The sequence below is a fragment of the Canis lupus genome, chromosome 3, assembly GCF_048164855.1.
Source record: "Canis lupus baileyi chromosome 3, mCanLup2.hap1, whole genome shotgun sequence".
Classification (NCBI taxonomy): domain Eukaryota; kingdom Metazoa; phylum Chordata; class Mammalia; order Carnivora; family Canidae; genus Canis; species Canis lupus.
The window spans coordinates 85,148,136-85,175,896 of NC_132840.1; the positions used below are offsets into that span (position 1 = coordinate 85,148,136).

At 42.1% G+C, this 27,761-nt stretch overlaps 1 protein-coding gene and 1 long non-coding RNA gene across 6 annotated transcripts in view; one reads left to right on the plus strand and one right to left on the minus strand.

Annotated features, from left to right (window-relative positions):
• SNX19 (sorting nexin 19) overlaps positions 1-8,265 on the minus strand; it is a 40,738-nt gene extending 32,473 nt beyond the window's left edge. For 2 of the 5 annotated variants that reach the window (XM_072822730.1, XM_072822732.1), the window contains exons 1-6: positions 8,123-8,265; positions 5,863-7,708; positions 3,759-3,897; positions 2,612-2,712; positions 2,377-2,496; positions 405-535 (exon numbers count right to left, since the gene is read on the minus strand). In XM_072822730.1, coding sequence (XP_072678831.1) covers positions 405-535; positions 2,377-2,496; positions 2,612-2,712; positions 3,759-3,897; positions 5,863-7,560 — 2,189 coding nt within the window. In that variant the 5' untranslated portion in view covers positions 7,561-7,708; positions 8,123-8,265. The remainder of the gene's footprint in view (positions 1-404; positions 536-2,376; positions 2,497-2,611; positions 2,713-3,758; positions 3,898-5,862; positions 7,709-8,122) is intronic. The other 3 variants (XM_072822733.1, XM_072822731.1, XM_072822734.1) reach the window with 3 other exon arrangements.
• A 1,326-nt stretch (positions 8,266-9,591) lies between these two features.
• Positions 9,592-27,761, plus strand: part of LOC140631249 (uncharacterized) — a 92,482-nt gene continuing 74,312 nt past the window's right edge. Inside the window, exons 1-2 of the long non-coding RNA XR_012028877.1 lie at positions 9,592-10,107; positions 10,342-11,349. This is a non-coding gene — a long non-coding RNA (uncharacterized lncRNA). The remainder of the gene's footprint in view (positions 10,108-10,341; positions 11,350-27,761) is intronic.

Below are 27,761 nucleotides of genomic sequence, written 5' to 3' on the forward strand. Positions count from 1 at the left end.
TTATTATTAGCATGTGCATCTTCTGAGCTAAGATTTCCAGGAGTGACAAACAGTTAAAAGCCGTCATTCTTAATAGGAAAGAAATATTTCAATCATCCAGGAAAAATCTTTCCTTGCAGGAAAACGAGATTATCTAGAGTTTGCCCTCTAGTCAAAACTCCCTGGTCAGTTAAGTCCTGGGTCCCCATGGCAAGACAAACTTCAGCAGGGTGCCTATGCTGATCTCAGGCTCCTCTAAGTTGAGCACTGAGGAGTGTGGGGTCTGGCTTTGTATAAAAACCGGTGTGTGTGACCCATCTCTTCTTCTCTCCTTGGGCTTAGAGAGTGGGGATGGGCTTGGGCTAAAGACTGACAATCAATCTGAGAACTGGCAAGGGTCCCTGGGTGACCGAAGGGTTTCTCACTTGCTAGGCTTCTTGCCTTCTGTCTGGGGCTTGCTTTCTGTCTCAGCCTCACTCAGCTCTTCTGTGGGGCTCTGGGGTTCGGAGCGCGGAAATGCTGTCTTCAATGTGTCCACAATAGCACTCACCACCATCTGCAAGGGTCAGAGGTGCAGAGTCAAACAGAAACCACCAAATGAGCAATTGTCTCAGGTGCTTTATGCAATGAAGATGAGCAGAGAGCTAGGCTAGCTAGTGGAGCCTTTTCACCCCCACCATAGTCTGAGAGCAGATAGAGTTACTGGCAACTATCCTCCCTTTTCCCTAGGGTCATAAAAATCTGCTTCTTCACAGAGTTAAGGCAAACAATGCCATAGGAAAAGCCAAAACAAACAATGAAATAAATAAAAACCTAGGAGCTCTTCATGCTAGTGAAATATTTTGCATTTTTCAATTTCTCTCCTAGTACATAAAGGAATGATTTTTAGTTCTCAAATCAATAATACTTTCGCCAAGATGTGAATAAGTAGAAGTGATATAGGTAGGAATATATGGAAAAAGGAAAGAGTAAAGATTATCAGAGAAGAAATACATTCTAGAAGCATATGTAATACTAGCATGCTCAGAGTAATTCACAAAGAACTGGTTTTTCCAGTTAATCCAAACAATTTCTCTCCTTTATAGAAAGAGTAAATCAAGGAATCTGGAGTTGATATAAACTATTCATAAAGACCAAATAAAATAATCCTCACTGAAGAGTTGTATTTCTCAGAATGGGAAAATCACATATAGATATTTGCTAAAAAAGAAAATGTTCAGACAAACGAAATCCTAAAATACCAAGGAAATGAAAAGAAATCTTTACTTTTCCTTTGGTGCTCCTTGCTAATTAACACTGCTAGCTCAGAGCAGCACCATGCCTTCCTTAACTCATGCTTGTGTTCATCCTCTATGAGGAGCACAGCTAGCACAGCTGAGCCAAGGCTGAAGGGGGAGTAAGGCCACAGTGAAGCGCAGGGGATAACAAACCAGGGAAACCACACGGAGCGAGGGAAGCATGAAGAGACAATGCAGCTTAAAAAATAGCACTTGCTTTCAAGGCTCACAAATTGTAGTCTGTGGGGAGGGTCCTTAACTGCTCCGTCCAGTGCCGTATCGCCAGCAGCTGGTACTTGACCAGGCAAGCAATGAGTGGATGGTGACTCAGTGAGTAAACACGTCTGCGTGGATGGACACGTCTGCACGGAATGCTGGGGACTCTACCTCACTCATCCCTTTCCAGTTTGCAGCTTTTTCCTCATAGCAGTGAATGTTTCCTAATTCCTACCACATGAAATTCCACTTTTTCATTTTATCCCCTGACATCTAGAGAGAGGCCCCCCCTTCTGCCAATGAGTCAGTGTTTTCTAACCTTTTAAAACATATGCCTTCTTTGGATAAACATAAACCTTAGACTTGTGCCTTGGAGACTTTAAAATCAGCTGGTGATCACTGCCTACAGGACACAATGTGCTACACAAACGTCCTTTTCCCACCATCTCCAAAGGTTCTGAGACACCCTCTTGAAAAAAGAGTATAATTCTTTCCACACACTGTTCTCCAGAGAATCACCACACCAATCTAAATCCAGCTTAGTGTCCAGTTTCAGGCTCTTTCCTGGGTGACCAACACCAGGAATGATCTTTATCTCCAGGAGAGACTTTCCTGCCCTCACCTATCTATGGAGTTACAAATTGATCCTTATCGCCCTCCTTTAGAATTACTGTGTCATACTATCCCCCAGGAGACATGTGTACACATGTAGTATCATAGTTGCTCACTGTCATTCAGCAAGGTGATGATCCAACCAATATTTACAACTGGTCTTGAAAATTCTAGTCCACGTTCTACGGACTCCTCTCTGCTGTCTCTCCCTGCCCCCAACCTCCTTTATTTTTCAGTCACTGCCTACACTCTGGTAAGAGACTAAAGCTGAGCGCAGTGGCCCTGCTGGTACCTTGTCTATTCTGGACACCATGAATGGTTTCTTGACAAAGGCAATACGAGCATCTGTGTTCAGAGCAAGGAACTCCTGCATCTCCTCACTGTTAGTGATCTCCGGAATGGCACAGAGTTGCTGCAAAAGACAAAAAGGATTTCAAAGAGAAATTCCCAGTCTCCAGGTCTCTCTGGCTTGGCTGAGGTATCTGGTAATTAGAATGAGAGCACAGCAGAAGCAGAATGATGCTGACCTTTAGAAAGGATTCCAGGAGGCTCTTACGGGCTTCTACTCTGTCACTATCCATGTTTCCAAATGGAAGATCTGGAAAGAGCTTTTTAGGACCTTTCACATCTTAAAAAAACAAAACAGAAACACAAACTCATTCACTTAGTATTCACAGAGAGATATTCCATATAAAACACATCATATATGTAAAGAAAATAAAACTGTTGGATATATTCCTGCAATTTTCCTATTTCAGGGGTTCCAAATATATCCCAAGGATATAGTACATGCAATCTACTCTCGTTATCAGTGTTCATACTAAGGTACAGGAGACCATACATACAGTGGTTCGACATGAGGGCTCTGAAGTCCAGTTGCCCAAGTTTAAATTTTTGCTCCAATCCCTACTGTAAGAATGACCATAGGCAAGTTGCTTAATCTTCCTTTGACTTTTTTTTTCTGCAAAGTGAGGATAATGATAGTACCTATCTCATAAGTTGTTAATTAAATGAGCTAATATGTGTCAAGTATTTAGTAGAGAACCTGGCATATGTTTTCAAGCTTGGTTTAGTAGCAACTATTATTATAAAGAAAGAAAATGTATAACTGAAACCTTTAACTTATGCCTAAGCTTATTAAAAGATTTGGGTGATCATCAGTAATTTTTTTTTTTAAACCATGTAGCTGCTTACTAGCTTATTTTTAGAGTTAAATTTTAGAGAGTTATTTTAGAGTTACGTTTTCTTACTCTTACTGTGTCTTATGGATGTCAATTAGCAAACACACAAAAAGACTGGTTGTTAAAGGATGGATGGCAAGCATTTCTGGATACTATTTTAATACTTAAGAGCAATCCATCTATATATCTGGAAAAGTTAATTTAACTCCTCACATTACACCTCATAGACATAGGAGGAAACGTGAAAGTTTCTTAAGCTTACTCTAGATGGGCCCCAGAACAAAGCATTAAATAGCAAAGAAGTGCCTCTGAAAGAATGTGATCACTGCTATCCAGCACAAAAACCCAAAATATCTGAAAGCAAACTGGGGGAACATGGACCCGCGTTCTCCTCCTCCATTTCCCCCCACAAACTAGTAGGCCTCCAGCCTTTTGGATCAAGTGGCTGGATGTGTAAAGCAAGCAGGCAGTCTGGGCTAGGAAAACTCCTGACTTTTGATGAATTTTCTCAGATCTGATTTCTCTTCCAGACGAGTCTGTAGATTCAGGAACTCGCGGTAGCGGCGGTTCACGGTGTGGTAGGCCACCTGCTGCAGGCCACTGCTGTTCTCACCGTCCAGGGCGGTTTCATACTGTTGAAGGAACAAATCTGTTTAGTGCATCACCTCAGTGGCCACACGGTAAGAGCAGAGTAGGGGTAGTGGGAGGGAGATGTTCCTATGCTGTTTCTGAACCTACTAGATCTGATTGTTGCTCTGAGTTGTAACGAATAACTCCTATTCCCATAGCGGCTGAATTAAGGAATGAGAAGCAGTTCCCAACATATGTGGCCCAGAAAGAGAGTTTTGCTATTCTCCATTCCTTTCTTCCATCTCAAAACTCCCTCCTGCAAACACTTTCTTTACTTATAAAAATGGCTACAGGGCTCCTCACAGTGGCACAGTTGGTTAAGTGTCCAACTCCTGCTTACAGCTCTGGTTGTGAACTCATGGTCGTGGGGTTGAGCCCTGTGTCGGGCTCCATGCTTAGAGCCTTGGGATTCTCTCTCCCTCTCTTTCTTTTGCTTGTATGCCCTCTCTCTCGCTCTTTCAGAAATAAATAAATCTTTTAAAGAAAGGCTACATTATTATTTTTCAAATCTCAAAGAATATAAAACAGAAGGTACAACGGCAATAAAAATGATACTGCCTCTTTTGCTCCTAAACTATGGGTTGGACGTTCTAAGAGAATAACCATTTGCCATTGTACTTCATCAGTGATGATTTAGTTAGTTGGAGGTGAAGAGCAAATAGTCCAAAAGAGCTAATGAATAAAATCATTTGTTTGCCTGGAATGCATTAAAGGAACACGTGTTTTTATTTTGCTTTGGGCAGATTAATTATTATTCTTGGAGCTAAGCTGATTTTTTTTTTTCCTGAGTACATATCATCTGTATGATTGGAAGTCACATGAAGACCGAAGATGTTGTAAGGGGTCAAAGTTTGCGGTCTTCAAATGCGTGGAGGGCCAGTAGGTGGGAAAATACAACTTGTGCTGAATGTTCCCTCAGAGCAAACACCCTGAATAGCATGGAAGCAGCAACTCAACTCAGTACAGGGTAGACTTTTTCAGAGAGTAGTTAAGATATAATGAGTGACGTGGAATAACTGTGTCTGTACTTCTTCTCGTTAAGGGTAGGTTACCATTATTGTTTGGGGGAGCTATTATATCGTGGGGCAAGCGATGGAAGAAATGGTGTCTTTGTTGGTGGGACTTAAGGCTGTTTTAAAATTTTCTAGAGCGGGAGAGAAGTGTTCATTATGAACTGACATAAGCAAAGTAGTAATCCCTCAGACCAGCACCGAGAAGGAAAGGCCTAGGTATGAGACACAGAGAAAATACAGGGTGGGGCTCTCACACTTGGAGCACCTGGGAGTTTCTATGGAATATTCTGCTCCTTGGGGAACACTAGCCAATACTCATACATTCCCAAACCTGGCTGCACCTCAAAAATCACTTGGGTTGCTCTTTAAATAGATTTTGGATGAAAATTCACAGAAATGCCCTCTTCTTGTTTGGAGGCAGTCTGTCCTAAAGCTAGTTTTAGGGAGCTGCTGCTGTAATTGAACTCACCATCTGCTACATGAACCCCTTCGTATCATCTCTGCCAAGTAATTCCTACTTCTGTGCTTAAACACCTCTAAGAGTGAGGAATTTGCTACCTTCTGAGGTATATATAGGTAAATAAATCTCCTTCCTAAACAAGGTACAAAAGATACTAGTAATTAAGAAAGGAAAGAAAGAAATTCACAGGGATGTTTGGATAGAGAGTTAGTTTCTGGACAAGACTCTGTACGCTGGGAACCACTGAAACACATGACCCTCAGTATCCTAAGAACCCTGAGATTCTAGGATTGTTCCTGTAGGTTCTAAAGAGAACCCAACTCTGCTTTCTTTACAAATAATCTTCAGACCATTCACATATAGATTTCTGTCCAATTGAACCCAGCAAATCAAGTAAGAGGAGCCTCTCTCCCTTAGAATACTAGCTTCATTGACTGTACTTTCCAAACCCATTCCCAGCCCGGAGTGGGTGGCCATAATTCTAATCTTGTTACCTTCACCGTGTAGAGGGTGTATGGGTGGAATCCAGTGCCACTGTGCTCTCGAGCAGTAATGGTACCAGTGATACGAAGGTTCTGGATGACAACCGGGCCATCTGGACTGGTCAGGGGCTCAAAGCTGAAGGTGGCTGAGCTGAGAGGACCGGTTGGAGAGGAAGAAAGCAGAACCTGTGGCAGACTAGGGTCTACGGAGCTCACACCATTGGTGAGATCCTTCTCTAAGCACGAGGGGCGTGGGGGGCAGGTCCTTTCTGGATCTGGCAGCAAAGCTGTAAGAGAGGTGACATCCCCTTGTTCTCCTTCTTTGTCTGCTGCGTCAATGTGGATCTCTGGGCAGGAAGTCAGCATGGAGACCAGCAACCCTGTCTCTGTTCCTGGACCCTCCTCAGCCTCTGCTCCTTCGATTCCTTCAGATCCCTCAACATCCTTAGACTCCAGAGACTGGGGACCCTCTAGGGCACACAGGGCATCCTGGATCCTGTCAGAGAGGAAGTTGCCTGGGGTCATGAGCATGATGGTTTCTTTGCTCAGTTCACACAGCGGAGACTCCAGCTCTGTGTCTTCACATAGGAACAAAGGGCCTCGAATGTCTGGCTGTAAGAAACGGGAGGAGTTGTTTCCTACTTTTCGTTCTTCTGTCACCGCACCCAGTTCTCCCTCTATGGCTTCGTGGCCCTCTTCAACGTCTGGGGAGGGGTGGGAAGGCCCGTCTGGCTCACTACAGCTCAGCAGCACCGGCGGTGCGCCTGGAGAAGGGGCCCTCACTTCTGGCAGACTCTGTACCTCAACAATCAGTGGCAGAGACGTGGGCACTGAGGGCTTTTCCAGGGCACTAGCTGCGGACGTGGGTTTAACCACCGCTGCTGGATTATTTCTGGCCTTGGAAAAGACGCCCACAAGGACAAGGTGGATCCAGTCGGGATCCGACAGCTTGCTGATTAGTGGCAAGACTACATTGCAGGTAATGAGCTCCACCACCACGTGGCGGCCAGTGCGCGTCTCCAAGTGCGGCTTGGGCACCAGTCCCTGAAGCAGCACGCTCACCAAGCCGCGCGTATAGGCCACCTCGGTGCTGGGGTTCTGCACGGCCGGGTGGGGGGCAGTGGCTCGGCAGTAGGCCTCCCAGAGCCGCGAGGGCTCGGCTGTACCACTGCGCTCCGCGGCCACCGCTTCCTTGGCCTGAATAAAGCTCTGCAGGTGACAGCCGCACAGGGTCAGCACCCTGCGGGCAAGGGCCTGGCTGTCCACCACGCCCATCCTCCTCCGGAGCTCCCGGACCAGCCCTCTCATGGCGGCCTCCATTTCCTCCTCAAAGGCCGGCTCCTGGCTCACCGAGCGGTACCAGGACGACACAAAGTCCCGAATAATCATCTGGATGGTGCGGTCGATCTCCTGCTCCAGCTGCCTCTCGGCCTCGGGGCTCGCGGGGCAGGAGGCCACCGGGATGAAGCGCTCCAGGTGCAGTCGGCCCGAGGCCCCCACCACGGCGTCCGAGCCCAGCCACCCGCCCAGCAGCGCCAGCAGCGCAGACAGGACGCACAGCAGCCACACGTTCACCAGCAAGTGGATGACCAGGAGCCAGCCCAGCACGATCCCCGCGGCCACCAGCTTCCGGCTGCTCAGCAGGCTGGGGAGGCTCCAGCTGGACTGGGCCGGAGCCTCCCGCGGCGCGGACACGGTCTCTGCCTGCATGGCCGGACGGACGGACGGCACCGACGATCGATCGGCCTCTTTCTACTCCGGGTGAGTCAGGGGTCGGGACCTGAGCTGTGCACGGAGACCAGGATATCGGGGGGCGGCTCGGGCGCCTCGGCTCTGGGCCCTCGGCGTCCTACAGGCGCTGCAAACAGACAGAGGCGGCCCTGCCTGTGCCCCTCGCTCCCGCCGGGCGCCCAGACGGTGCTGCCTTCCTAACGCGGGGTCCGGGAGCCTCCACACCACTGGGGGGAGGGGCAGGGATGCTGGAGCCTCCGCACGGCCGGGGGGAGGGGGGGAGGGGGCAGGGATGCTGGAGCCTCCGCAGGGCCGGGGGCGGGGGGGAGGGGCAGGTATGCTGGAACCTCCGCACGGCCGGGGGGAGGGGGGCAGGGATGGTGGAGCCTCCGCACGGCCGGGGGAGGGGGACAGGGATGCTGGAGCCTCCGCACGGCCGGGGGGGGGGGGGGGGCAGGGATGGTGGAGCCTCCGCACCGCCCGGGGGGGGGGGGGGAGGGGAGGGATCCGGGGTCCGGGAGCCCCCGCGCCCAGCACTCACCGTCGCCGAGGGCCGGGTCACACAGCGCCGGGGCGCGCCGGGAGCGAGCCGGGAACGAGCCGGGAAGGGCGGGGCCCAACGGCGTCCCCCGCGCCCTCGGGGGAGCCTCCGCCAGGCCGACCCGGCGACCGCGCGGGGCTCCCGGCTCCCGACCCCGAGGCCGGCGGCCCCGCGACTGCTTCCGGGTGGCGAGGGCGGAGCGGGGCATGCCGGGAGCGCGGGCGGGCTCCCCCTGCTGGTGCGGGGCGGCGGCGACGGCGCGGAGCCTGGGCGGGCGGGGCCCAGCGGGGCGGCGGGACCGAGCCTTAAGGACCAGATGATCCGGTTGCATCCTCGGGGCGGGTGCCGGGTGCTGGGTGCTGGGTGCTCTCGCTTCCGAGTGTGCACCACGGCCGCGTCTCCATCCACCACCTGTCGGACACCGAGGCTCCTCCCTCGGCGGCGACTGTGCACGTTGCTGCTGAGAACACTGCGCTTCACTGCATCTGTATCTTTGGGGTGAATCCCCAGCAGTGCAATTGCTGGGTCGTAGGGCAGGTCTATTTATGACTCTTTGAGGAACCTCCACACAGTTTTCCAGAGTGGCTGCCCCAGTTCACATTCCCACCAACAGTGCAGGAGGGTTCCCTTTCTCCACATCCTCTCCAACATTTGTGGTTTCTTGTCTTGTTAATTTTCCCCATTCTCACTGGGGTGAGGTGGGATCTCATTGTGGTTCTGATTTGTATTTCCCTGAAGGCCAGTGATGCGGAGCATCTTCTCATGTGCTTGTTGGCCACGTATGTCTTCCCTGTGAGATGTCTGTTCATGTCTTTTGCCCATTTCAGCATTGGATTGCTTGTTTTTTGGGTGTTGAGTTCAATAAGGTCTTCATAGATCTTGGATACCAGCCCTTTACCTGATAGGTCATTTGCAACTATCTCCCCCCATTCTGTAGGTTGTCATTTGGTTTTGTGGACTGTTTCTTTGGCTGCACAGAAGCTAATCTTTTTTTTTTTTTTTAAGATTTATTTATTTATTTACATATTTATTTATTTATTTATTCATGATAGACAGAGAGAGAGAGGCAGAGACACAGGCAGAGGGAGAAGCAGGCTCCATGCAGGGAGCCCGCCACAGGACTCCATCCCAGGTCCCCAGGATCAGGCCCTGGGCCAAAGGCAGGTGCTAAACCGCTGAGCCGCCCAGGGATCCCCAGAAGCTTCTTATCTTGATGAAATCCCAAGAGTTCATTATGCTGAGTGAAGTAAGTCAACCGGAGATGGACAAACATTATATGGTCTCATTCATTTGGGGAATATAGAAAATAGGGAAAGGGACTACAGGGGAAAGGGGAGAAAATTAGTGGGAAATATCAGAGAGGGTGAGAGAACATGAGAGACTCCTAACTCTGGGGAACGAACAAGGGGTAGTGGAAGGGGAGGTGGGCATGTGGATGGGGTGATGGGGTGACAGGCACTGAGGGGGGCACTTGATGGGATGAGCAGTGGGTGTTATACTATATGTTGGCAAATCAACTCCAATAAAAAGATATACAAAAATATTACTAAATGAAGCTGGCCACATCTCTTGCTACTTAGGCAAACTCTCACTGATCCAGTTTGTGTTAATCCCATGTGGACATTCTTTCATTGGCCTAACACATTTTAACATTTACCCTGCTTCCTCCAATACACCCCCTGCAGCCCCCAAAACATAACTCCCCTACCTTGTTTTCAGGAATTGCAGAACACGAGGCGTAAAATATTAATACAGAGATAGATTTATTCCTTATATTTCATATGCTGTGTAACAAAATCCTATTTGTGATTTGGGGGTTATTTGCTGGTGGCATTACCCAAGCGATCAGATATTTTGAGGATTTGATGTATTCAGTCACTGTGAATAGGTACTGTGGACGAATCCAGCAGTCCTTGTCCTCCAGGACCTAGCAGGTAATTGAGGAGACAAGTTCCTGCATTGTGAATGGATAACTAATAACGCAGGTCAGTATGGTATACAGTAAAATGCAAAATCTTATAGATATTCAGGGGAAGGACAGATCACTGTGGGTGGCAGTGGTTTAGAGGGAACCTCACAAAGAGGGTAGCCTTTATGTTGAATCTTCAAGGGTGACAGTTGGTTTCTAATCCCCTCCGCGTTGTCTTCCCCCATTCCCCCTAAAGAGAGATGTATTTTTCAGACAATCCTCAAATGTATCTGCTTTGAAATCTTCACAGACAGAATTACCTACAGGAAGATTGACTACCTGGCAGTAGAGCTGACCATGCATAAGAATGTCCCAGTGTCACGTGAAGCCAGCTTTCTTCCTCATCTTCGTCCCTACCAGCTCTGCCTGCAGTGTGCCTATCCTTTTTATTTTGGCACAGGATGCATTTCATTTGTATAGAGCTACTTATGATTGCTCAGCTTCAGCTTTCTCTACGAAATTAGCAGGCTTCATCATTACAGCGTCAGTTCCCAGATGTTTAGAGGAATCTTCAGGCAAAATCCAACCAAACACTGTGCCAACAAGGAGCAAACATATTGTAGCTTCTCTCATTTGTACTGTTAGGGCAAAGATTTCGTTTGAATACAAAAGGAATCATCATTTAGATGTGAGGCATAGTTAGTGCCTATCAATAGTAACACAAATAGTCTGATTTAGGACAGAATGTCCACGAAGCTAACCGGACACATTCTTGAGACCCCAGAAAGTTGCCCAATGTTTCCATGGCACAGACCACGTCACTGCTGCTGTCCTTCCCGCAAAAAAAAAAAAAAAAAAAAAAAAAAAAAAAAAGTAATATAAGAAGTGGGTGCTGCCTCCTTTGTCTTCCCAGACCATTTTGTTGTTCTCAGTTAGAAGGACAATTAGATCCCGATGATGCTCTGGAGAAATATACCTGTCGCTTAGCCAAGAACTAAAAGAAGCGGATGAGAGAGAGAGACCAATGCGATTCTGAAGATTTTCCTGTGACCGTTCAGAGAGAAAGTTTACTCTGCAGCATAATCTGAGTGTTCAGGGCAGTAAGGAACTGACCTTGTAAGTGGGCACTATGCCACCTGACCAGATGGCCTGGAGCACGGAGGTAGCCAAGAGTGCCTTCCCGATTCTGAAATGGATTTGATGAAATAGGACTCTCAGATGAACATGCCAGTGCACTTGTCATTTTGACTGGAATGAGTTTCTGCCTAGAGATCTGGGACCAGCCTTAGTCTCCAAACAGATTAATCACAAGGAGGAGGTGAGAGGCAGAACTGATGTTTGGTGCTGGTGACGGTGTGTATATGTGGTGGGAGGAGGCTGGCTGTTTGGCCACATCACTCACCATCTCACTAAGTCCTTCCCACTTTCCTTCTTACCATTTCTTAAAACATTGTAGGCAACATCCTGGTTGGAGATTACAAGACAAATAAGACACAATAATTCACCACAAGAGACTCTCAGTCTAGTTAAAGAAGAAAGACACATAAACAAGTCAATGTAATAAAACATTCTCATGCGTGGTATGACAGGTGCAGTAGAAATATGTGTAATAAAATGGGAACACAAAGGAAAGGTGGTCAATTGGGGAATTGGTGGTGTCAATAAATTCTTCAGAGAAAGTTGGGAAATGTTGGAAAAAGAAAAAGAAGTAAGTTATTTTAGGTGAATGGAGGATAGAGAGAGCAAGGGGATGAGAGAAGGAAGGTCTGTTAGGCAGAAACAGCAGAGAGAAATAAGAGGAACAATGAGAACAAGGGGCACTGCATCAAGGGGGCCATGCTGGAGGCAGGTCATGCCATACCTCAGTTTTCTTTCAAAAATAGAAGTCAAAGAAACCCACTAAAGAGAGGACTAGTGATGGGGCAGGTGACTTGGTTTAGAATTATTGCTATGAGGAACAGAAGGAGAATAAAGAGGGACTGAGGACCTAGCTCAGGTTAGGACCTTGAAGTCTTGAGAAGAGAGCTGTTAACATTCTAAAATCATTGTGTCCAGGTGTCTAGGAAAGGAAATGAAGCCAGGAAAGAGACAATCAATTGTGAGAATAGGGTTAGTCGTACTGAAAGACTAGTGAGCCAGAAGAACAAAAGCTTGTGATTAGAAGTTGGTTTGTTGGAGCCTGTGTTAGTTTCCTATTGCTGCTCTATCAAATTACCATAAACTTGGTGGTTATAGCAATGTAAATTTTTTTCTCAACAGTTCTGAAAGTCATAAATCTAAATTCAGCTGGCAGCGATGTGTTCTTTCTGGAGTCTTTATGGAAGAAACTGTTTTCTTGCCCTTTCCAGGTTCTAGAGGCTGCCTGCCTTCTCTTGCTCTTGGTCACATTGCATTGACTTCTGCTTCTGCTGTCACTTCTCCTCCTCTCATCCTGACCCTTCTGCATGTTTCTTTTTTTTTTTTTTTAAGATTTTATTTATTTATTCATGATAGTCACACAGTGAGAGACAGAGAGGCAGAGACACAGGCAGAAGGAGAAGCAGGCTCCATGCACCGGGAGCCCGATGTGGGATTCGATCCCGGGTCTCCAGGATCACGCCCCGGGCCAAAGGCAGGCGCCAAACCGCTGCGCCACCCAGGGATCCCCCCTTCTGCATGTTTCTTATGAAGACCCTTGTGATTATGTTGAGTCCTCCCAGATAATCCAAAGTTATCTTCTGATCTCAAGATTCTTAATCACATCTGTAAAGGTCCTTTTGCCATAAAAACGTAGTCACAGGTTCTGGGGATTAGAGTACGGACATCTTTGGGGGTCATTATTCAACTGGATGCAGAACCAAAATATCCAGAGATGAAAATCTTGTGACCTTGAAGTCTGCGTGTGGCCACATAATGAATTCCTGGAGTAGAGTGTAGATAACACATTAGGGCTGAGGAAGAAATTTTGAATCTTGTTTTTGAGAAGGATGACCTATGTAGCATAGAATGTCATTGATATTAGAATAGTGAGGACTGAGGTCTTGGTACAAAAATTCTCAGTAAATGAGGAGGATGACCAAAATAGAGTGTGATAATACCAAAATAGGAAGGGGAAATTTTTTATAAATTGGAAAACAAGTTACCTGGAAGAAGCCATGAAGATGCCTTAGATACAGTGTTGTAGAATACAGTGTTGTAGAATACAGTGTTGTAGAATACAGTGTTGTAGATGCCCAGGGGGCAGCAGAGAGTATGGCATCTTAAGGGGAAATTACATCTCATGTATTAATTCATTCATCCATTCATATATCCATTCATCCATTCATCCAACAGGCATTAGGCTAAGTATTGGGAATTCAAAGATGGACTTTGTATGACTGTATAGTGCCGCCTTCAGTCCAGGGCATGATCCTGGAGTCCCGGGATCGAGTCCCACATCGGGCTCCCTGCATGGAGCCTGCTCTTCCCTCTGCCTGTGTCTCTGCCTCTCTCTCTCTCTCTCTCATGAATAAATAAATAGAATCTTAAAAAAAATAAAGACCACTCATTTAGGATGAGGGCCTACCCATATAACTTCATTTAATTTTAATCACCAGAGAAACAATCAGTATATATGTGTACACATGCATATAGATGTAGATTCACTGTAAGAAATTGACTCTTGCTAGTGAGGCTGAGAAATCCTGTGATCTGCTACTGGATACCCAGGAAAGCCAATGGTATCATTCAGTCTAAGTCTAAAGGCCTGAGAACTGGGGGAGTCAATTATGTAAATCCCAGTCTAAAGCCTGGAGAAGATGAGATGTCCCAGCTCAATCTTTGAGGCAGGGGAAAAAAAAAGAGTGAGTTCATTCTTCCATCTGTTACACTATTTAGACCCTAAATGGACTGGATGATGCCAATCCCCATTTGGAAAGTCAATCTACTGAGTCCATTGATTCAAATACTAATCTCTTCCAGAAACACCCTCACAGACACACCCAGAAATATTTTTTAACGTGGGCACCCTGGGACTAGTCAAATTGACAGGTAAAATAAACTACTACAAGGCCTTATTTCTAAGCACAGTCATATTATGAGGTGTATTATGAGATGTACATATTATGAGGGTTAATACTTCACTATATGAATTCTGGGAAGACACAAAGCAGTCCATAATCGTTCCTTTCTGTCTGTGGGTTAAGTGGATGGTCACATTTTGATGATCAGGATACTGAAAAGGAGGGTGATAGTTTTTTGGTTTTTTTTTTTTTAAGATTTTATTTATTCATTCACGAGAGACACAGAGAGAGAGAGAGAGAGAGAGAGAGGCAGAGACATAGGCAGAGGGAGAAGCAGGCTCCATGCAGGGAGCCCAATGTGGGACTCAATCCTGGCACTCCAGGATCACGCCCTGGGCCAAAGGCAGGTGCTAAACCACTGAGCCACCCAGGGATCCCCAGGATGATAGTTTTAATAGTTGCCAACATTTGCTTTCATAGCATACAAAAATGAAAAGATCATTGAGACATAGACTTAAGTTTCACATCTGACTGTACATGGTACTAAGTGCTCTATCTACTAGGCCTTCTCACTGCAGGACAACTGGATCCTGAATGGAAACAATTTGTGGTGAATTGATGGACTCATAAGAGGAGAAGTAGGTGATGAGTTCAAGGTACACTATCCTGTCCATCTCTCAAAACCAAAGAGAATGGAAAACAAACTCTGAAATGAAGGCAGAGTGGGAGGGCAGGGTGGCCCTAAGGACAGATGTCCTCAGCAAGACTGTAATCCAGGTTCTGAGCCTTGTTCCAGCAGAAGGAAGTAGAACTGAGCCCAATTCCTGTCTTAGTCACAGTCCTTGAGCAGAGTTTGAAGAAGTTCCAGGCCAGTGGCTTTCCCTAGCTCCCGGAAGACACAGATGAAAATCCTTTCTGAAAAAAATATTCTCATTTTAAACCCCTCAAATTACCTCACATTTGATATAGACTGAATATGAATTCCAAAGTCATCAAGTATAAGGGAAGGCAAGCCACCCTGAGTGAGAATCAAAAGAAATAACCAACAGATTGGATTTAGACCACAAAGGCCATAGAAATGGAAGTTAACATACTTATTTGCATATGAATGCTAAAGAAATGAAACATAAATATGACCTAGCAATGACAAGTGATCAAATATGGCCATGTAGATTTAAAAAAATAGTCAAAGAGAATTTCTATAAATGAAAAAACTGCTGGAGGAGTTCAGAACATGTGACCCCCAAATCTGCCACTTTGGCATTTGGATTATTTTGAACTAAATGAAAAAACAGCCTAACGTATAGTTTAATTTTCTCCTTTTATAAAGGAAATTTACACTTAAAAATGAAATTTCCATTTGTCAATGTACCTGTACCACAAAGAGAGCTACTCCCAGAGTCAACTTTTTTCCCCGGGAGAGACTCTTAACTGCACAACATGGCAACCTTGACTCACTATCTATTTCCTCCTCTTTCCTTCCCATACTTTGTCTCCCCATCTGCAGAAGCCTGAAACCCCTCTCCTCTTTCCTTAGCTCAGGTAGTATATAAGTCTTAATCATCTGGCTGCCTCATTGAATCTCATGTTTTTATGAAATTCCCATGCACGCACATATATAATTAAAATGTTTTCTCTCTGTTAATCTCTCTTATGTCACTGTAATTCTTTAGAGAGAGAGAGAGAGAGAGCTTGAGCAGGGGGAGGTGGAGAGGAGGGGGAGAGAGAAAAATCCTTGAGCAGACTCCCCACTGAGCTCCATCCCCACTTGGGGCTCCATCCCAGTACCCTGAGATTATGACTCCCCACATGGGGCTCCATCCCAGTACCCTGAGATTATGACCTGAGCCAAAATCAAGAGTCAGCCACTCGACCAACTGAGCCACCCAGGTGCCTTGATGTCAGTGTAATTCTTAAATCAGACATGGAATCCAGGAAGGTAGAGGAAAAGTTTATCCTCTGTCACACAACTGAAATAAAAATCTTAATAGATGTCTTTAATAGTTGATTATAATTGATTATCTACAGCTATATAGCTGAAGAGAGAATTAATGACTTGGAATATATGTTTAAATAAATTACCTAGACTGTATCACAGCAAGGAAATAGGATATATGATAATATATAGATAGAATGAAGAAGAGGAATCATTTAAAGAGCAATTGGCAGAGAACTGTCTGGAACTGGAATGGAGATATATATATACACAGATTTAGGAAGCATTAATAATGTAAAGAAGGTCAACAAAGCCAAAAATTGATTATAAGAAAGTCAAAAGTTGATTTTAATAAGCGGTAAGAAAAGATCAAGTGAAATTGAGAATAAAAAGGAGAGAAACACATTAACAATATTGAGACAGAATTACAGATATAGGGGAGATTAAAGATAAAAAAATTTGTGATAGCAAGCTTAAACTCTGAGATAAAATGGAAAAAAATTAGAAAAATATAAATTACAAAATAATTTCAGGAAGAAATAGAATGTCTGGATAGATCTAACCTATTAAGAAATAAAATAATTTTTAAAGTTTACCACAAATGAAACACTGGAGAATTTTACCAGCCAATTCTCCCAAATCAAGTCCAAATGTATATGGTTATTCCAAATTTATATAATACTGTATAAAATTCTTAAGAGGATAAAAATAAAATGAAATGAAAGCAAAATAAACAAATCTCATAACAAGCTATAAGAGGCATTTAACTTACAACATCATTTTGAATAGGAAACAGAAGTATTTGCCCCATGCAGTTATTTTCTTATGTTTAAATATTTTTAACGACTCGACGGAAGTAGAGTTGGCATTAGATGAATTTCACATACTTTTTTTTTTTTTTGAATTTCACATACTTAAATTGTGCAAGTTGATTAAGTTTTGATGCATATACACGTATATACACCCATGAAACCACTGCCGCAGTAGTAGCTAACATAACTGTCATCTTCAAAACTTTCCTCCTGCCCACTCAGCATTGCCTTGCCCCCTACCCCAGGTAACCATTGATTTGTTTTCTTTCATTTTAGATTAGTTTGCATTTTCCAGAATTGTATATAAGTGAAATCATACGCCATACACTTTTTTTGTGTCTGGTTTCTGTTACTCAGCATAATTGTTTTGAGTTTCATTATATTGCTGCATTAATCAATTGCTAATTGATCTACTTTTTATGGTTGAGTAATGTTCCATTGTATGGATATGTCATAATGTGTTTATTCATTCATCTGTGGATGGACATTGGATTTTTTAATGTTTATGACTATATCGAATAAGTCTGGTATGAATTTTTGCATGCAATGTATTGGTTTTTTTCAGGATTTTATTTATTTGACAGAAAGCACAAGCAGAGGAAGCAGTAGGCAAAGGGAGAGAGAGGGAGAAGCAGGGCCCACACCGAACAAGGAACCTGATGCAGAGCTTGATCCTAGGACTCCAGGATCATAACCCAAGCCGAAGGCAGATCTCAACGAATGGAGCCACCCAGGTGCCCCATGTGCAATTCTTTGTATGAAGATTTCCTTTTGTTTTTCTTGGAAAAATACCTATAAGAGTCTGCCAAAGGCTCTAAACAGCATCTGTATCGCCAGTGGCACTTTAGGCACCATTGATCTAATGGATCATATGGCCCAAGTAGCAGAGCAGCTTGCATGTCACCCTGGATGTGTTACAGAGCCTTTTCTTCTTCTGAGCCCTACTCAAACAGCTTTTTGGGTCACTTGGTATATGGGCCAGAGTAGCATGCCCGAAGGAGGAATATGCTGCCTCTAAAACTCGAGGGTTGCTAGGCATTGTACCTAAGTGATATAAGAATAGCTTGACATGTATGACAACACTGAACTTCTAGAAACTTCACTGAGGGGGAGGGCATCTGAATTATCTTGTATTTATTTCTCAACCTCTGACATGCAAATTTCTTACCAATAGTTGCTAGTTTTAGCTTATTAGCACATCAGTGCCATCAGTGTAATGGGACAGTGTGATAAAATACTTTATGGAAGGGAAAGGCAATCAGGTTTTTGTGGACTGAATTATCACATAAGGCCGGAGCATTGACATACTCCTAAGTTAGGATAGCGAAGGCATATTTCCATCTGAAGGTAAATTGCTTCTGGTGGTCTTTATTAACAGGTATCAAGAAAAAATACATTTTTTCCAGATCAATAGCTACATACTAGGAATCAGGGATGTGTTAATTTGTTCAAGCAACGAAATCACATCTGGAACAGCAGGTGTAGTTGGAATCATTACCTGATTAAATTTATAATAAATCCACTGTCAGTATCCAAGACCCATCTGTTTTCTGCACAGACCAACTAGGGAGTTGGATGGGAATATGGTGAAATCACCATTGCGCTGTATCCTTCAAGTCTTTGATGATGGCATCAGTCTCTGAGATCCATCTGGGAATGTGGTATTTATTGCTTTCGGTTTACTCTTTTCCTAGGTAGAAGCAGTTTTAGTGGCTTTCAGCTAGTCTTTCCCACCATAATGGCCCTTCCTCTCTAGGTTACGGAAGCAGTGTGGGGATCCTTCTAGTTGCTCAATGTGTCTATTCCAATTATGCATTCTGAAACTGTGAAAATAACCGTGGGATTTGTATGGTGACCCATTGTACCCACTGTGAGATAGACTTGAACTAGAACCTTATTGATAATCTGACCTGCATAGCTGCTGCTCTGAGCAGTGGACTACGTTGACATTTTAGGTGTCCTAAAATCAGTGACAGTTCAGAGTCAACGTTTCAATAACCCCCAAAAGTCTAATTATTTTCTTTTCCTCTAATGTACAGTCACCCTGGTAAAACTTGATCAAGTCTGAAAACTGATTGAAGGGACAATACTTTCTGTCTTGGTGATTCAAGTTAGACTTTTGCTCACTTGACCTGAAACTCTTGATTTAGTAGATGGTCCATTATGTCTCTTCTAGGGACAATGATCAAATAACAAATGGCATAGATCTCTGTGTCGGATTATTCTGATTACTGCCTTGACCATGCTTTCCATTTGTAACCTCACTCACCTTGTCTGTGATGACTAAGTGCCACCACTGAACACACTGCTACCTTGGGATCCAGTTACAACCCATTCATCTAAGTATCCTAGTTAAGAGACAGCAAATCTCATTGTGATTTCTGGCTTACAGAGAAGAGCGACCTCAGATAAGAATGTGAAGGCCCACCTCACAATTTATTTCCCACAGTTGTGGTGAAAGGGATGTTACTTGGACCCTCCCACAGAGGCCTAGCAGATCTTACCTGATAAAATTACTGTGACATTCTAATCTTCTTAAGCTTTTGGGTACTTTATGGTATACCAAGGCAGTCTTGTCATGTTGGTTTCATTTAGCGTTGGCTAATTTTTGGTTCATGTCTTAGCTAACAAACCAAACAAACTTTTAGAGCACTTTATAACCCCTGGAGCTAAAACACTGAAATGAGAATCTCTGCTACTGTACCATATTAATACATTTGTTCTGATCCAATTTTATGTTCCACACCCTTAATATCTATTCCTACATATATTCCCCAGACTTCTCTCTGTATAAATTGGAAAATTCATGCAGTTATTTTAGAGTATATATACTTCCTTTGTAACTCACCCTTGAGGGTCTGCTTGGGCTTTAATCTTGCCACAGATCTAGAAGCAAAGAGGGGTCATATGCGTGTAGCCCTGAGAAGAATTAGTAGTATCTGGCAAGGCAACTACCTCAGGAAAGGTCATTAGAGTTCTCTCATGAAAAGCAGGTTAATCTCTTCAGACAGGTGCAGCAAAGAAGTCCACTGGCAAAGAAGACTCAGCAGGACTGAAGGGTTCAGTATCTCCAGCTTCATCAGGATCTGCCCATATGTCTCCATTCTAGTTTTTAGGATCCCGTTCCTTCCTAGACAATGTCCTTAGTTGAACAGAATATATCCTTTGAAGTTGATAATTCAATTTGCTTTGTAATTCAGCTACTTGGAAGATGAGACTCTGAGTTTGGTTTTTAGAACTCTCAGTTCTGTTGCTATTAGAGATAAGATTTTCTTTCAAGCATAACATAGACATTTTCAGTTAATTTATACTGAGCTTGAGCTAGGAACTTGAAGCCCTGAGTTCAATTTCTTTTTTTCCTACTTTCTCCAGTGCACTTAGGAGCAACCAGCCAATCTTGTTATACTTGTTAGTCTAAATAAACTAGATACCAAATAGATGGTCACTAAGAACCTTGACTTTTGTAAGTATTTGATGTAGATTACCCAATAATGATATTTTGTATATCTTTATTGCCACATGATGCCACAGACTATCACTTCTTTTTTTTTCAGACTATCACTTCTTTACCACTGGAAATAGAATTATTGATAAATTTAAGTACAGTAAGAGTAGAGAATTAATTCCAGAAACCCGCAAACCAGTTCAGAAAACTTAGCATTCTGTTTCTCAATCTCTCCATATTTTTTACATATACATATACATAACAAATGTGTATTTCAAAATATGGTAAGTAAATGATATTTATTTATTTATTTATTTATTTATTTATTTATTTATTTATTTATATGTTATTTATTTATTCATGAGAAACACAGAGTGAGAGAGAAAGAGAGGCAGAGACACAGGCAGAGGGAGAAGCAGGCTCCATGCAGGAAGCCTGGCGTGGGACTCAATCCTGGTCTCCAGGATCACACCCTGGGCTGCAGGTGGTGCTAAACCGCTGAGCCACACAGGCTGCCCCCCATGTATTTATATTTATAAATTATCTATATAACTATCTATCAGGAGATATTTATTTTATGGAATCACCTCATGCAATTTTAGGGGCTGGCATGTCCAAAATCTGTATGGCAAGCTCAGGCAGGAATTAATGCTGAAGTCTTGAGGCAAAATTTTCTATCTGGAAAATCTGTTTTTGCTCTTATGGCCTTTCAACTGAGTGGATGAGCCCCTCTACCCTTATTAAGGGCAATCTCCTTTACTTAACATCAATCAATTGTAGATGTTAACCGCATTTACAAAATACCTTCACACTATACTTAGATTAGTGTTTGATTAATAACTGGGTGCTGGAGATCCCTTGGTGGCTCAGCAGTTTAGCGCCTGCCTTCGGCCAAGGGTGTGATCCCAGAGTCCCAGGGTCGAGTCCCATGTCAGGCTCCTTGCATGGAGCTTGCTTCTCCCTCTGCCTGTGTCTCTGCCTCTCTTTCTCTCTGTGTCTCTCATATATAAAGTCTTTAAAAAAAAAACTGAGTGCTATACCCTAACCAAGTTGATGCATAAAACATTCATATTATCAACTACATTTTCTATATTTACTGAGATAATCATATGGTCTGTTAATACAGTAAGTTTCATTGACTAATGTTAACCCAAACATAAATTCTTGGGACAAGCCCCATTTGCTCATAATGTATTATTTAAAAAAAATCATATTAGATTTGAATCCTAAAATCTTAAGAATTTTTGCATCAATATTTATAAGGGATGTATATACATGTAATATATATACATATATAGTATACATGTATATTTGTGTATATATATATATATAGATAGATAGATAGATAGATAGAGAGAGACAGAGAGAGAGAGAGAGAGAGAGCGCTGTTTTCTTTTCCTATAATGTCTTAGGTTTGGATATCAGAGAAATGGTGACCTTATAGAATGAATTGGAAAAAGGCCCTCATTTTCCATTTTTCTGGCATTATTCTTTTTTATGGTCTGCCACAAATTTGGCTAACAAGATCACTTTCAAGCTGTGTTCCAGCTTTCTTTTGATCAGTGTTAGAGTGATAAGTAGTTTTCATGCATTTACTTCTAACAATGTGTTATGTTTAAAGTGGATTTTTTTTGATAACTTTTAGTTCTTGCTTTTCTATCCATCTGAATGTTTAGACCACACATATGTAATATGACTATTTATATGGCTGAGTTTTAATCTACCATCTTGCTGTTTGTTTTTCATTTGTTCTATTTTTTGTTTTCTTTTTTATGTTTTTCTCCTTCTTTTGGATTAATTGAACATTTTAGTGATACCATATTTTCTTCTTTGTTGCCTCATTTGCAATATTTTTTTGTTTCATTTAAGATTTTTTAAACATATATATATATAAACTTTTTTGAGGGGGGAAGAGGGAGAGAGGGAGAACTGAAAGAGGAACATAGGGAGATAATTTCCAGCAGACTCCCTACTGAGCACAAAGTCTGACCTAGGGCTTGATTTAATGACCCTGAGATCATGACCTGAGCTGAAACTAAGAGTTGGTGGCTAAACCAGTTGAGCTACCCAGGCACCCCTCGTTTAAGGTTTATAGTATGCATATTTAATGCAGTATGGTCTGTCTTTAGAAAATATATCACTTTATAATGTATAAAATTGTTGAATAACTATATTGTATGCCTGAAAGTAATATAACACTGTATGTTAACATATACTAGAATTAAAATAAAAATATTTAAAAATATTATATCACTTGGGGTGCCTAGGTGGCTCAGTCAGTTAAGCATTTGCCTTTGGCTCAGTTCACTGATCTCAGGATCCTGGGATTGAACCCCATATCAGGCTCCTGCTCTGTGGGGAGTCTGCTTCTCCCTTTCCCTCTGCCCTCACCCTGCTCATGTTCCCTCTTTCTCACATAAAGAAAATCTTTAAAAAATATTGTACCACTTTACATATAGTTTAAGAATATTACAACAACGTTCTTTTATTTTTCTATTTCTGACCATTGTGGTATTGTCATACATTTAATTTCAGCATATTTTGTAAATCCCAACATACATTTTAGTATTTTTGCTTTTGCTTTAACGAGTGAACTGTCTTTGTCTTTTAAAGTGATTTAAGTAATAAAAATAAATTTTATATTTACTCATGTATTATCAGACCTGGTGCTCTTCATTCTTTGTTGTATATTCATATTTCTTTCTGGTATCATTTTCTTTCTACCCAAAGGACTTAGGACTTCCTTAAAATTTTTTTGTGTGTATGTGGTGACATTCTGCCAGTAATAAAAGTTTCCAGACATTTTTATGCCTGAAAAAGTCTTTATTTCACCTTTGCAAGATATATTTTCTGGGTATGGAATTCAAGGTTGACAGTTTTTTTTTTCTTTCCCTAGTACTTCAAAAATATTGCTTCACTTTTTTTTGACTTTCACTGTTTCTAATGACAAATTTGCCATCATCTTTATCTCATTGTTCTGTATGAAATATGCCTTTTTATATCTTGATGCTTTGAAATTCTTTTTTAAATTCTGGCTTTAAGTAATTTGATTATGATGTGCCTCCTTGTAGTTTCCTTTGTGTTTCTTGCACTTGGGTTTATTGGAGTACTTGGATCTCAGTATAATTTTGTAGTTTTCATCGGCTTTGGAAAAATTTTGGCTATTATTTTTCAATTTTCAATGTTTCTTCCCTTCATCTTCTTTTTTTTTCCAGACTTAAAATCACATATGTTAGGCACTTTAAAATCACCAGACAGTTCCCTGATGCTCAGCTCATTTTGAAAATATTTTTCCTTTCCATGTTTTGTGTTGGATAGTTTCTTCAAATTCACTAATATTTCCGTTTGCTCTGTCTCATATACTGTTGATTCCACCCATTGTATTTTCTATTTCAGACATTGTAGTTATCATCTCTTGAAGTTTGGGAATTTTATTTTATTTTTTTTTTAATTTTTTTTTTATTTATTTATGATAGGCACACAGTGAGAGAGAGAGAGGCAGAGACACAGGCAGAGGGAGAAGCAGGCTCCATGCACCGGGAGCCCGATGTGGGATTCGATCCCGGGTCTCCAGGATCGCGCCCTGGGCCAAAGGCAGGCGCCAAACCGCTGCGCCACCCAGGGATCCCAAGTTTGGGAATTTTAAAAAGTTTTCCCCATCTCTAGGCATGTTAACTATTTCCCCTGTTTCTGGAACATACAGATTATAGCTATGATAATGTCCTTCTCTATTAATCCTATCATCCATATCATTTATTGGTTTTTTTTTTTTTTGGTGGTGGGGGGGACCACACGATTAGTTTTATTTTTAAATTTTATTTAAATTCAATTAACATAGGGTGTATTATTAGTTTCAGAGGTAGTTTAGTGATTTTATCAGTTGCATATAACAACCAGTGCCCATTACACCAAGTGCCCTTCTTAAGGTCCATCAGCCAATTACCCCATCCCCTCACCCACCTGCCTTCTAGCAACCCTCAGTTTGTTTCCTATAGTTAAGAGTTTCTTATGGTTTATCTCCCTCTCTTATTTTATCTTATTTTACTTTTCCCTTTCTTCCCCTATGAGCTTCTGTTTTGTTTTTGAAATTTTGTTTTGAAATTCCACATATGAGTAAAATCAAGTGGTAATTGTCTTTTTTCTGATCAACTTATTTTGCTTAATGCCCTCTAGTTCTATCCACATCATTACAAATAATAAGATTTCATTTTTCTGATGGCTGAGTAGTGTGTGTGTGTATATATATATATCTCACATCTTCATTATCCATTCATCTGTTGACGGACATCTGGGCTCTTTCTGTATTTTGGCCATTGTGGTCATTGCTGCTATAAACATTGTTGTGCATATGCCCCTTTGTATCACTATGTTTGTATCTTTGGGGTAAATACCCAGTAGAGCAATTGTTGGGTCATAGGTTAGCTCTATTTTTAACTTTTTGAAGAACCTCCATACTATTTTCCAGCATGGCTGTACCAGCTTGCACTCCCACTAACTAAGTAAAAGGATTCCCCTTTCTCTTCATCCTTGCCAATGTCTGTTGTTTCTTGACTTGTTAATTTTAGCCATTGGCATAAGTTGGTATATCACTGTGGTTTTGATGTAATTTGTATGGGTTGGTTTTCATTGAGATTTATTTTTTCTTTATTTAGCATATTTTCCTGCTTCTTTGCATGCGTCATAATTTTTATTTTAAAAAATTTTATCTAGCTATAGTTGACATATGTTATATATGTTGACAATGCTATATTAGCTGCAGGCGTATAACATGAAATACTCACCATGATAAGTATAGTTACCACCTGTCATCATACACAATAATTACAATATTATTGACTATATACCCTATCTTGTACTTTTCATTCTTGTGACTTATTTATTTTATAACTGGAAGTTTGTACCTCTTTATTACCTTCATTTATTTTGCTCATCTTCCCACTCCATTCCTTCTGGCAACCAACAATTTGTTCTCTGTATTTGTGAGTCTATTTCTGTTTTTGTTTGTTCATCTGTTTATTTTTTATTCCTATTTCCCATCTATTTTTTAGATTCCACAAGTAGGTGAAATCATGTGTTATTTGTCTTTGTCTGTCTGATTACTTTAGTTAGCATAATATTTTCCAGGTCCATGCATGTTGTTGCAAATGTCAAGATCTCATTCTTTTTAATGGCTGAATAATATTCCATCAGATATATAGATGCACATCCCACATCTATCAGTGGACACTTAGGACACTTACTTCCAAATCTTGGCTATTTAAATAATGTTGCAATAAACATAGGGGAGCACATATCTTTTCAAATTAGTATAAATTTGTATCAGATGTCATAAATTATAAATTTTATCTTGTTTTAAGCTAAATATATTTTTTTATTCCTATAAATATTCTTGAGCTTTGTTCTAGGCACAGTTAAGTTACTTTGAAACAATTGATTCTTTTGGTGCTTGATGTTACAGCATTGTTAGGTGGGACCAGAGCAATGTTTGGCTTAGGACTATTTTGCCCTACTACCTCGGCAAAACCTTTCTGGGTACTCTGCCTGATGTTCTTTGAATTGTTAGATTTTCTAGTCTGGTGGCAACAGGTACTATTCTCATCCTGTGTTGTGATGGATACTATTTAATCATTTCAATTCCCCCTGGCCTTTGGTAGTGTCCTCCTTTGCATGTGCTAATGTGCTAATGAGTACTTAGCTGAGACTTCAGTAGGATCCTCTGCAGGTATTTGAGTTCCCCTCTCTAGTACTCTGTTCTGTAAGCTCTAGGCATCTTGGCCTTCAGACTTCTAGTTGTGTCTTCTCAAGTCAGGGAGGCTGCCTGTTTTTACCTGTTGCGTGGCCCAGAAACTCTCTTCAGGCCATTAGCAGGGCAATTGTAGAATTAGCCTTGTTTGTTCTTGCTGCTCAGAGATCACTTTGTTTTGTTATCTAATATCCAATGTCTTGGAAAGCATTGTTCTGTGTATTTTTTTCTGGCTCTATATTTGTTTTGGAGGGAGGTAGATATGACCTCTGTTACTCCATCTTTTTCAGTAGTGAGAGTCCTAATTGATTCCCATTCCTCTTTCATGAGTCATTCTTTTGTTCTTTTCAGATTTCAGATTCAGAGGGTGGTTAATCCTTCATTGCAGTTCATGTCAGGAAATAGCATTGGTGTACATAAGGATCTTCTCTTATTTTAATTTTCCACATTTTTCTTTTGATCCCTAGTCTCAATTCTTTCCCTCACCATAGGTAACCAGTTTAGCAAGTTAATTTGTATATTTTTGTTGGAACTTGTGTGTATGTGTATTGTTAGATTTTAAAGTATATTTTACATCTATATAAATGGTGTTTAGGTATAAATTACTTTTTTTTACTTAGCACTATGTCTTTAAGAGGTGTCAATATTCCCATGTGTGCATCTAATCTACTGATGCTCTCTGCTACATGGTAAAGCTTGTATGTTTACCACATTTACGTATTTATTCTCTTAGAGATTAACACTTCAATTTATTTCTTTTCTTTTAAAATGTATTTATTCATGAGAGAGGCAGAAACATAGGCAGAGGAAGAAGCAGGCTCCTCGTAGGGAGCCTGATGTGGGATTCGATTCCAGGACCCCTGGATTACTCCCTGAGCCAAAGGCAGACGCTCAACCTCTGAGCCACCCAGGTTCCCCCACTTAGATTTCATCTACATCTTGTCACCAGATAATGTTATGATGAATATCTTTGTACATTTTCCCTTATAGACTTGAGTGAGAAAACTTCCATAGCTTTCCCCTTATGGCATCTAAGTTTTCAAGTGTTTTCTCTCCCCACACACTGAGTAAAATTCTTTTCTTTCTTTTTTTTTTAATTTATTTTTTATTGGTGTCCAATTTACTAACATACAGAATAACCCCCAGTGCCCGTCACCCATTCACTCCCACCCCCCGCCCTCCTCCCCTTCTACCACCCCTAGTTCGTTTCCCAGAGTTAGCAGTCTTTACGTTCTGTCTCCCTTTCTGATATTTCCCACACATTTCTTCTCCCTTCCCTTATATTCCCTTTCACTATTATTTATATTCCCCAAATGAATGAGAACATATAATGTTTGTCCTTCTCCGACTGACTTACTTCACTCAGCATAATACCCTCCAGTTCCATCCACGTTGAAGCAAATGGTGGGTATTTGTCATTTCTAATAGCTGAGTAATATTCCATTGTATACATAAACCACATCTTCTTTATCCATTCATCTTTCGTTGGACACCGAGGCTCCTTCCACAGTTTGGCTATCGTGGCCATTGCTGCTATAAACATCGGGGTGCAGGTATCCCGGCGTTTCACTGCATCTGTATCTTTGGGGTAAATCCCCAACAGTGCAATTGCTGGGTCGTAGGGCAGGTCTATTTTTAACTGTTTGAGGAACCTCCACACAGTTTTCCAGAGTGGCTGCACCAGTTCACATTCCCACCAACAGTGTAAGAGGGTTCCCTTTTCTCCGCATCCCCTCCAACATTTGTTGTTTCCTGCCTTGTTAATTTGCCCCATTCTCACCGGTTTTGAACTCGGCCACAGTAACTTCTTGCAA